At 36.7% G+C, this 11,576-nt stretch overlaps 1 protein-coding gene across 5 annotated transcripts; it reads left to right on the top strand.

Moving 5' to 3' along the window:
* Nucleotides 1-2,677: 2,677 nt before the first annotated feature.
* Nucleotides 2,678-10,459, top strand: LOC114561015 (uncharacterized). 5 transcript variants are annotated; one of them, XM_028586648.1, is made up of 7 exons: nt 2,678-2,870; nt 3,301-3,423; nt 4,127-4,175; nt 7,791-8,800; nt 8,967-9,122; nt 9,370-9,462; nt 9,862-10,459. In XM_028586648.1, the coding sequence occupies exons 4-7, from the start codon at nt 7,811-7,813 to the stop codon at nt 10,168-10,170; spliced, it is 1,548 nt and encodes a 515-aa protein (XP_028442449.1). In that variant the 5' UTR covers nt 2,678-2,870; nt 3,301-3,423; nt 4,127-4,175; nt 7,791-7,810; the 3' UTR covers nt 10,171-10,459. The 5 variants fall into 5 exon arrangements, with proteins under 5 accessions (XP_028442449.1, XP_028442446.1, XP_028442450.1 ...); XM_028586645.1 differs by lacking the exon at nt 3,301-3,423; XM_028586649.1 differs by lacking the exon at nt 2,678-2,870 and having other exon boundaries at nt 3,250-3,423.
* Nucleotides 10,460-11,576: the final 1,117 nt, after the last annotated feature.

The following is an 11,576-nucleotide window of genomic DNA, read 5'->3' as shown; positions in this document are numbered from 1 at the left end:
GTTTTCCATTACACCAGGATACGTTTTCATTTTAATGACCCATCAAAGTGAGTGCCAACAACACTTGAGCGAAAATATAGAACGTAAATTAACACTGTAGACTTGAATAACTGTTCTTTTTTTGTTGTGTGAAGGTTAAAACTTGTCCCTTTAAAAAAAAAAAAAAAAAAAAAAATAACAGCTATGCCCAAAATGCTTTTTGAGGTCACTGTAAAGTGGAGAAGGTAATTTTGACACATTTCAGAAGGTGCAAGCGCCAAGGGAGAATAGATATCATTTGTTCAGAGTGAGAAGTGCTCAGAAGTGTTTCTTGGTGAAAGATCGGGGGCAGGGAGTCTTTCATGCTCCGGCCAGTCTCCTTCTGATTTAGATATGTGGCCATTGGAGGCTTCTCTGACCCAAATGGGTTTCCAGAGGCATTCTTGGTGTGAGGACACAAGCCTCAGCAGGTAAAGAGGATCGGTAATTGGAGTTACTTTAACAAGGCTGTTACTTTGCCATAAATCATGACAAGGGAAAGTCCTGTGCCCTCTATTCAGTGTCCTGAAAATAGTGCAGGAGGAAAAATTAACTGTGCTCTGCTAGAACTTTCCTCTTCAATCCTGTGGGGGTTTATTGGATTTTATCCTGCTGAGCTCACAGTGTAGGGTGTGCTTTGTAGTAAAGCTGTAAATATATGTGCTAAAACTCTCTATTTTCATATACAAAAGAAAATAAGGCTGCATGATGTTTTTATTTTGCATATACTCATTTAATTCAAATATCGCCTCCAGTTGGCACTTTGAACTACTTGAGAGTCAGTTCCTGACTTACTTTTAATGTAGACATTGGAAAAAATTCAGTTTTGGCTGAGTGCTTGAATTTAAAAAGCATTGAGTCTAAAAAACGTGTTCGGCGACATTTAGAGAGTCTAATCAATATACAAGAATTATTTCTGACTGTCTTCCTGTAGTGGAAGTTTCCTTTGCAGCAGGGGGAAGAGTTTTCAGAGTTTAGTAAATTGAAACAAATGAGACAGACTGAGACTAAAACCAAGTTGGGTTTTTGTATTTTATTAAAAACATATATATATATATATATATATATATATATATATTTGCAAATAGGAGCAACATGATTTCACAAAAGGCCGCAGCCCAGTGTGGAGTCAGTTTCTCAAATGAGTGACCAGAAACACCAGGCTTTTATGCATCTTCAGAGTGACAACACACACGCACTTGGCTTAGTATGACGCTACAATTTTGACAGGCAATCTGATACACGTGAAGACAATCAGAGAAATACAAGACACATCTTGGAGTCATCACACCTCCTCCTCCCTGTATGACTTTCACCCCCCAGTTACATCTTAACTGGCATGGGAAAACTAGAGATAGTTTTAGGGTGACCTTGTACCTTTATCTGTTCAGGCAAACAGAGCTCACATAATGTTCCAGACTGGGTGTCTCACAAAGTTAGAATCAAAATCTGCATGTGGGAAATGAAATAAACTCTTTCAGCATTTGTGAGAGAAGTAAAGTATGAATTAAACATATATATATATATATATATATATATATATATATATATATATATATATATATATATATATATATATATATAAGGAATTGTGCTTAAATGTAATTTTCCCATTACATTCCACCCTTTTGATTACAACCTAATCACAATACACAAATTACTTTAATGATTACATATATTTTTTGCAAATAGCGTCTTCCATGTCCATGTCTTCTATTGTCAGAGGTTGCTAGCACTTGACAAATCGTTGGAAACAATCTTTACCATTGTTTCGGGTGTCTGTGTGTGTGTGTGTCAGTGTGTGTGTGTGTGTGTGTGTGTGTGTGTGTGTAGTCCCCTTCTTGGCTGTTTTGAGCCTCTGTAAGAAGGACCATTTAAACACACTGCTTTTCAAAGTTTGATCTATGTCATCATTGATTCAAAAATATTGTTACATTGGGGTTAGTCAATTAAACAAGGTTCATACAGATAGTTATAGTAAACATTTTCTGTTACCACCAATATTCCATTAAAAATATGTACTTAAGGTACAAAAAAACCCAGCAATATCAAAAAGTCCTCACATTTTTTGAAACTGGAAACAATCAAAGCAGTTTTTCTGTCAATCAATTAATTGATTTAGCAACTAATCATTTCAGTTGGACTTGTAGGCCTATATATTGGTCGGGCAGTTTGATGACAATAAAACATTATATTTCATAAACATATGTTTTGTGTACAAAAATCCTAATTCTTTTTAACCCAAATATGTCAGATTACAAATAGCATCTGTAAGCATTTGACAAAATTCTGATACTAACTTTTTAGTCTTTGAAATCCAAATTAGTTATTCCTAAAAATGACATAATTTGTCTTTGAAATCAAAAACCAACTGTTTGTTTATCACCTATATAACATAAGAAAAGATTTTATTTAGCCCCCACTGGGGAAATTCCCTCAGATAAAAGCAAGAAGTAGGTCAAATATAATTGACTTCCAATTGAAAGTATAAAGTTAAATTTAACTCCTATACAATCCATCAATAGGAAACCTACACTGAAAAAAGTGAAACCACTGTGTCATTTATTTAAAGTTCATTTTTACGTTAGTCTAGTTGAAAATCATGGTTTCTAGGATGAACCTGTTTATTTCCGTTTGCATAAAAGCAGATAACACTACCCATAGAAAAAATTAAAAGCAACAATTGTACTTAAATTCTATTTTCACTTTAAACCAGAGGTGTTTATGTCACGTGATGTACGTAACGACGTAACCCCACGACCTTGCATTGTTCTGAATTTTGCTGCTGTCCGCCATTACCTCGCTTCGATGAAGACGTCGTTTGGCTTTTCAAGGAAACTCGTTTGAACAAGGTAAGCAGTCTTATTGTGTTGTTTTAATGGTAGCGTTTGTTTTCCATGCTCATTTAAAGTTACTGGAATGCATCTACTTTACAACTGCTTTTGTAATTTGCGCACATGTTAAGCTAACGCTAGCTAGCTAGGTAACATTAGCTAGCTAAACTAAGTTATTTGCATTCTTTTCACATGCACATAGAGATTTGTTGTCTCTGTGTGTAAAAGTAATGGTAGTATGATAACGCTCGTATTTAAGTCATGCTTAAAAACTAGGAGAGGGCCCGTTCTGCTCGACGTGTTTTTTTTTGCCGAGGGCGGGGAGGTGCACCTCGCGACGGGAATACCGCGGCTACCATAAATTAAGCTGTATGTGGAAGATCGTTCCCCTGTCGACATGTTTCCCCTAACAATACCTGAACTTGAACCATCTTATCGCTAACCACAGTGGGGTCGCTACGCATTTAAACAAGAGGGAAGTACTATTCGACGGTGGAACAGACTTTGACACAACAGCGGCTCGCACACGCCATACACAGAGCTGGCAGCAGAGCAAAGTGAGGCAAAGAAGGTAAAACTCGTCAACGTCGACATTTTGTCGCATTTCACGGCTTAAATGCATGTTACTGTAAGTGGCATAAACCTTCGGAGTAAAAGACTAAAGAACAAATTACTAAAACGTGTATTTAACAAATAAAAACGTAACGTTAGTTTGACTGTGGTCACGGACGTTTGCCTGCCCGCCTTGTCTTTAATCAACCGCAGATATATTTAACGTGCCACAGCTCTTGGTCTGTTTGTGCTAATCCGACAGCAATGCAAGGTGTCGGCTTCATGTCTGATAAAATGAACCCTGTTAAATTTTCGTTTTAAAGTCGATGGGGAAAAAAACGTCCATAATTATAAACGGGAGTATTTCAGTTCAATGAGTAGCTAGTTTTAGTGATTCATGACACTTAAAGAAGTGCTCTGCACATCACGTCCTGTGCATCTGTTCAGTTTAGCAACAGAGGGATTAATAGGTGACCATTTTCTGTGCCATAGAGACTTTTTAATCCAGATTTAGTTTTTTTTTTGAGGGATATCATAACTTTGGTCCTCTTTCATCATGAGTACTTATTAAAAAGGAATTTGTTTTTAATTCTATAATATTTCAGTATACTACCGCCAATATTTCTGATGTAATTGATAGTTTTTAGTGACAATTATGGATAATGCTAATATCCCCATGTAAAACTAAATGTGAAATCTCGCCTTTTTCTTTGTCTTTACAGGTTTGCTGTTTCCTGAAAAGGTTTACAATTTTAGCCATTACTGAATTTGGTAAGTCCGGGAATTAAGTGAACATTTACATGTATGTTTAATTACGAATTAAAAACCCAAAATAGAGATGCAGCTGATAGCCTAATATATTTCAACATATACTAATACTAATGTAATATCTATTAGTAATAATGTAATTAAAATTGCTTTAGTTACATTTGTAATATAGTGTCTGGCAGTATGAAAGTGTCCTCACATCTCTAGTCAAAACAAATATCACAAAGTTACCCACCTTACAGTAAGTTCATTTGACCAGACAATAAACTATTAAATAAATAGTAAGTCATTTCATGCAGTTTAAGTAACCTTAAAATTGATTTAAATGATTGCAGTAATTGTAAGAACGTCAGTTTGTTTTTCATACTGTATAAACCTATTCACTTATTACAGCTTTTGAATAATTGCAAAGTAGGGACATATGGAGACAAGCAATGATACCTTTACAACTAATGAACTAGTAAAATGAAATATCTTTGCTTTAAAAAGATGTTGCTTTCCTGCTGAAGTAAATGACAAAAACATAACTGTTTATATAAACTGCATGTAAATTTACCATTCTGCATCATGTAAACTGTATTAAGTGGCAATTTGGTAAGGTGGGTCTACTTTTCTTTCTTTCCTAGTCTTCTGATGCATGTGGAAATGCAAAGACTGTGGTACATCTGTTTCACGAAGATCTGAGCTACTTAAACATTATAAGCTTGAACACAGACATTATGGACGTCACCATTCCTATCGCTGCATCTATTTCAACTGTCCATGTACCTGCAAGACTTGGAATGCACTTTTGAGCCACTTGTCAAGATGTCATCAGCAATCCTCACAAACGGAACTTACCACATTTAAATGTCTTTTATGCAGTTGCAATCAACGTTCAAATTTAAAAGACTATTTTCAACATATAGCGCAGCACCTGAACAACAGTGAAACGGTAGTTTGTGTGTTTCAGGGGTGTTTTTACAAAACAAATGTTTATGGCTCGTTCCGAACTCACAGAAGCAGAAATCATAAGGATTGTTCTGAAACTGACCTAAAGCCTGAAGTAGTTGAGAAAAAAGGGTCAAGTGTAAATCTTTCTGCTGAAAGTCATTGTAGCAGTATCCAGATTGATAGTGTTGATACTGAGCCCTTAGATGAATTAAGTACAGATGACTTGGGTGATTCCAGTTTTGATGTGCGGATTTAAAATGACTTGACATGTAATGTTGAGCTCAAAGTTGCCTCTCTTCTACTAAAGCTAGAACATATTTATCTTGTTTCTAGTGTGGCCGTTGATGAACTTTTGCAAGAGTTTGACTATTTAATAGGCACTGCTTCTGTCCCTCTTATCCATCAAACCTTAGCTCAGCACTTACAGAATGGTAACTGTCAAGTAGATGAAACTATTCTGCAAGACCTAGCATCTACTCTCTGTAAGTCAAATCCAATCACTGCTTCTTGTAGTGGCCGTGGCCCTCTTTCCACTGCCTGGAAGCGAAAGACTTACTACAAAAAACATTTTAATATTGTAGAATCTGTAGAATTTGTGCTCGACTCACAAAACAAAAAATCATTTCAGTATATTTCTATTCTAAAATCTTTACAGCAGATTCTAAGTTGTGAAACTTTTTTGGACAAAGCAACTAATTTAAAATCTTCATATCAAATTCAATCTGATAAAATTCTGTATAAGTCTTTTTATGATGGTAGTAATTACAGAGAAAATTTGCCGTTTTCAAAGGAGTGTGCTATTTCCCTTATTTTATATGTAGATGATTTTGAAATATGTAATCCCCTTGGTACCTCCAGAAAAAAACATAAAATTTGTGGTGTTTATTGGACATTGGGGAACTTGCCTGCTAGTTGTCACTCATCGCTTTCAAATATATATTTAGCTGCACTTATTCATACTGAGGATGTTAAGTGCTATGGATTTGACAGTGTTTTGAAGCCCTTAGTAGATGATCTTATTATATTAGAACAACAAGGACTGTTCATTGCCAAGTTGGGGAAATCTCTGAAAGGCTTTGTTCATTGTGTAGTAGCAGACAATCTCGGAGCCCATGGTATTGCAGGTTTTGTGGAAAGTTTTGCAGGTAAATATGTCTGCAGATTTTGTACAGCAGAAAATGTAGACATTCAAACAACAGAAGTCAAGTCTGGAGCATTTTGTGTAAGAAGCAAGGATATCCATACTGCTCATCTTAAAGTTATTGAAGAAAATTCACTGGCTAGTCATTTTGGTGTTAAAAGGAAGTGTACGCTGTCAGAAAATCTGTCATATTTCTGTGTGACGCAGAGTTTCCCCCCAGATATAGCTCATGATCTGTTTGAAGGAATTATCCCTGCTGAGATTGCTCTTTGTCTTACTGTGTTAATTTCAAAAACATATTTCACGTTAGCCAATTTAAATGAAGCAATAACAACATTTCCATTTAAGTGGACCGATAAGACAAACCGTCCCCATCTTGTGCCCCTCACCTACGCTGCAAAGACAACAATTGGAGGAAATGCACACGAGAATTGGAGCTTGTTGAGATTTCTTCCTTTCTTGATCGGGACCAGAGTTCCTTCAAACGAACCAGCCTGGCAAGTCCTCTGTGAATTAAAGGACATTGTAGAACTGGTTGTTGCACCTTTTCACACGGAGGACTCTATTTGTTATCTTGACTTCAAGATATCTGAACACAGGACAGTATTCCAAGAAGTTTTCCCTGATCAAAGAATTCGGCCCAAACATCATTACTTGGAGCATTATCCAGGGTTAATACGCCAGTTCGGACCCCTTGTTGCACTATGGACTATGAGATTTGAAGCAAAACATAGCTTCTTTAAAAGAGTAATTCGTCATACAAACTGTTATAAAAATGTACTGTATTCATTAGCTCAAAGGCACCAATTTCAGACTGCATATAATCTGCACATGTGTAGATTTTGTAAGCCATCTTTGGAGGTTTCTGATGTTTCAACACTTCCCCTGATGTTATTAATGAGGACATTGCATTGGCAGTAAAGCAAAGACATCAACACGTGGACACTGTGAACCTTGCAAAAAGTGCAACCTATGACGGCTTCAACTACAAGATTGGAATGGTGGTAGCCCATGGGTCTCTGGCTGGACTTCCAGAGTTCTGGGAAATAATTCATATGATTGTTCTACAGGAGAGACTAATTTTCATTGTCAAAAAATGGGATGCCTGGTACCTGGAACATTACAGAGCTTATGACTTAGTCATATCTACTGCTAGGGAACTTAGTCTTGTTGGGGTGCATGAACTGACAGATCCTTACCCTCTGGCTCACTACATGGTTGATGGACGGCGCCTCGTCTCTCTGAAGAGATACATACATGCATAAGGTTGAATATGAATGAGTGTAGGATTGGAAATGTTTGAGAATTCCTTGTTTTGCTTTATTTTGCTGTCCTCTCATAATGTAAAAAAGACAATGCTTTAAGGCCGTAGCAGTTTGACTTTGGACACAAATGTATGGGAATTTCAGAAAGTGTAAAACTTCTCTTTATCACTATAATAGTGATTAGTGGGATTGTTAATCATAAAATTGGTGAGTAGTAATTAGATGAAAGTTATGGACCATACAACTAATACTAATTTTTTTTATTCCTGTTTTTACTAGATTCTTTTTGATGGGCGGATATGGCAGTGAAAAGGCCAGCCAAGTTGCGGGTTGTTTTGAATCCTGATGACACCAGGAAGCTAATTCTGTCTGATGGAATTCCAGAGACAATGGAGCAGCTTATGGATGAAGTCCGGAAAGTGTGTGGGTTTAATGGTAATTTCAGACTGCAGTACCAAGACAGAGACTTTGGAGATGCGCTAGTGAACTTGACATCTACTGTTGAACTTGAGGACTTGGCAACTGTCAAGGTCATCCCAATAATTGATGATTGCAGCCAAGGACTTAATCTTACTGTCTGTGATGATTTGTCAACTCAATCAGATGACACAGAGCTCCTTTCCACACCCTCCAGCTCTGTCTCTACAAGAACTCAGATGTGGCCAAGAGAGTTTCCGATACCAACGTTCTCCTATGACACTGAACTGCAGTTAGAGAAGGGGAATGTGGTGTATAGGTCAAACATGACAAGGTTGACACCTAGTTCAAAAACAAAATCTGATATTCTGGAAAAGGTAGCTGAAGAGATTTTCAAGTACAAGGCCTACCCAACAGATTCTGACTTCAGTGATGTTGCCGAAGCACTTATCAAGAAGCATCCATGTCTCTCTGAACCTGGTTCATACAATGGTTGTTACGGGTGGAAGCAGCGGTTGAAGACCAAAATGGGCAACTACCGAACTCAGTTGAAGGGCATTGGGTGTTCTGAATTACTTGCAAATTCACTTAAATCCAAAGCTCCAGAGGATGCATTGCCAGCAAAAAAAGTAAAGAGACCTAAGAGAGGAGAGGCCAACCACATACCTGACATTCCAACTGGAGAGACCCCAGACAAGTTGGAAAAGGAGAGACTGTTACTTCTAAGTGAGGTGATGAAACGAAACAACCGTGCACTGATAAAGGACAAAATGGCCAAGACTTTTTCACTGCGGAGACATGAAATTGTGGAGAAGGAATTAGGAGTGGAGGACTTAAAAGTCAGATGGCCCGCATTGTTCTCAATGGATGAGGTAAGTAACTTTTTTGTAAATCCATTGCAATAGTTCAGTCCTATAATATTCTTCCCTACCATTAGAAACCTGCTAATGAGCCATAATGCATCTTTAGTCCCTAGATGTCAAAAATAAGATCTTACACACCACATCTTGTAATGTGCTGTTTTTTTTTTTTTTTAAGATCAATGCTGAATTCATGAGGATTACAACTGTTCCTCTTCAACCGCGGTTCCTGGCTTCCTTGGACAAGCACCACAGCAAGCTGATTGATATCATCAGAAACAAGGGAGGAACTGTCAGAGAGAAGACCCGGAACATACTGAGAGTTTTGGATCAGGTATGTATGTACTCACTCAGTACATCAAATAAAATTTGCAGAGATTTGTAGAGTTAAAATACACTTTGGAAGATGTGCCGTGCTTCTCTTCTGAGTTTGACTGACTTTTTAACTGGTTTACTCAAAGCATTTGTAAATTAAAAGTACTGTTTACCAAAGAACCCATGTGCATTGTGTGGCAGTTGCATCTTTAATCAAGTTATAAAACTGAACAGCATAATTTTGTACTGTTTGTGCTTTGACCTAGAGTCTTGAGGTAAATCTAAAGAGAGAGTGCCTGCTGAAGTCCCTTATTGTGTACCTTGGGGAGGATGTGGACAAACTTATCAAGGAGTATCTGGTAAGTAGTTATATGCAATAATCACTTTGGACAAGATAAAGAAATATTAAAAGTCATACATGGTCTCAACACTTGTCAACTGTTTCTAAAAACCTTATATACGTCTTAAAAGTACAAACAAATGTATCATATAAAGAAAAGAAAATTCCTCATAACTTTTGGCAAAATCTTTCCGCCATTATTAACCCTTCGCTAAGTCAAGCCAAAAATATTTGGAGGAGCTGCCATTTACTATCTGCTGGAATTTGCAAGTCATTACATTTCCAAAAGACCCCCATTGATTTAATTAATTTATTTACAAATTTGATTGAAAAAACATTTGCATGCGTATTTATTTATATTGGTGCACCAGACAAAGGTTTAATCAGAATAACTTTTAAAATAAATCTCTTTTATCAGGTTGTTCAGAAGGACCAAGCTGAAACAGAGCTCGAGAGGTGTACAATGGCAGTGTTTGTTATAAGGGAGGAGGAGGATCCTCTCCAGCCACCACAGGACGTTGGGGTTGTAATAGAAGGTGTGGAAGTCCTTAACAAGCTGCCATCAGTTACACATGCATGTGCCATGTTATTTGGCCTCATCTACGCTCTAAACTTGAGCTATCCAGGTGAGCTCAAATACACTTTTGATGCGCTGCAGAAAATCTTCATGGAGATTGAACCAAAGACAATGAGACGCAGAGTGTGCAGTCTGAGTGTCAAGCTCTAAATAATGGATTATTCCAAGAAACATTTGGATGCAGCATGTTTTTGTTCTGTGTTCTAGCTTGTATTCAAAAACCTTGCAGGAGAATGAAAGGGGATATTGTTAAATGTAAATAAGAGACACATACTTCAATTGAACAGCCTTACTTTAAGAATTTCTTTTTACAGAATTCTCATTTTTTTGTGGAAGCCCATGTCTGGTAACACTGTCAGAGTGTGGTTATGGTGGAGTTGTGTCAAGTTTAAAAAAAAAACTTAAACAAATTGAGAGATAAAAAAAATTGTACTGTAAACCGTGAAGGAAAAAGTAGACATCACTTTGTGTGGTGAGTGTTAATTTCTAAAATACAGTGGACAGTGGTAATATGAAGCAATTATAAGAACATGACTGCTGCTGTTCATAGTTTGCAACCCCAGCATGTGAACTGTATTTTCTCTTTATTTTGGTCTCTTGTTACATTTGTAATAGTTCAAAATAATGTGACATTCATATATTATAGTCCTTTTTATAGATGGATGGCCACGTTTTAGCACGGTTAAAAAGTATTTTTACTAGGGTTGGGCATCATTTGGATTTTAACGATTCTGATTCAGATTCTTCCTTTCGATTCTGGTTCTTATCGATTCTCGATTCTGATTCTTTAAGGGTGGAGTTAAAACGGGTCACATGCTTATTTCACAAATAAGAGCAACGTTTTATTTTGATTCAAAGGTAGGTTGCAGTTTGACGGGGCTTTTTCAATGTAAAATAAAGCCACACTAGAGCACCGCTTACTGTGCTCCACGGCTGCAACACAAGCGTCTGGCAGCTACAGAAACCAAAACTTGCGCATGTTAAATCTGGGTTCCATGATCAGATTTGAAACAAAGTCCTCCAAACGATTCCAATAAAGAAATGATTCCGATGGAATCGTAATTTTTTAAACTCTTCCAAGTTGGAATCGGTTCTCGATGCCCAACCCTAATTTTTACACAATACATCTCAAGTTTAAAATGAGATAAACAAACCAGTTTGACATGTTTACATTACAATGTTTTGTAAAGTTTAAGATGTGATTTAAGGTTGCATATGGGTTTTAAAAGAAAAAAAAGACCATATTTCACTTAACCCTTGTGTTGACCCGTTCTCAAAACTTCTTCAGAAATATGGCTTTTTTAACCAAATTACCCAAAACAATTTTATAGAACTTGAAAAAAAATTTGAAATGGATTGAAAACTTGACTAAACTTTGAGATACACGTCTGTGATTATCCATCAACATAGGTTCCTCTAATATTAGTGAAAATAATTCATAATTTCAAAGTTAAGTATATTTTCCTGTAAATGACATGTATTGACCATGTATTCCAACAATAAGTGTAAAACTAGGGGTAATAAGTTGGTGTTAGTGAAAAATGGCATCGAAAATG

The sequence above is a fragment of the Perca flavescens genome, chromosome 9 (assembly GCF_004354835.1).
Source record: "Perca flavescens isolate YP-PL-M2 chromosome 9, PFLA_1.0, whole genome shotgun sequence".
NCBI lineage: Eukaryota > Metazoa > Chordata > Actinopteri > Perciformes > Percidae > Perca > Perca flavescens.
The sequence above is the reverse complement of the archived record's forward strand: the minus strand, read 5'-3'. Positions and strand labels throughout refer to the sequence as shown.

What these genes read in the sequence shown, in the direction of transcription:
- LOC114561015 (XM_028586645.1), top strand. Translation starts at nt 7,811, where the DNA reads ATGGCAGTGAAAAGGCCAGCCAAGTTGCGGGTTGTTTTGAATCCTGAT. An exon ending in TACTGAGAGTTTTGGATCAG is followed by an intron (nt 9,123 to 9,369) that starts GTATGTATGTAC and finishes GCTTTGACCTAG; the next exon opens with AGTCTTGAGGTAAATCTAAA. An exon ending in AACTTATCAAGGAGTATCTG is followed by an intron (nt 9,463 to 9,861) that starts GTAAGTAGTTAT and finishes CTCTTTTATCAG; the next exon opens with GTTGTTCAGAAGGACCAAGC.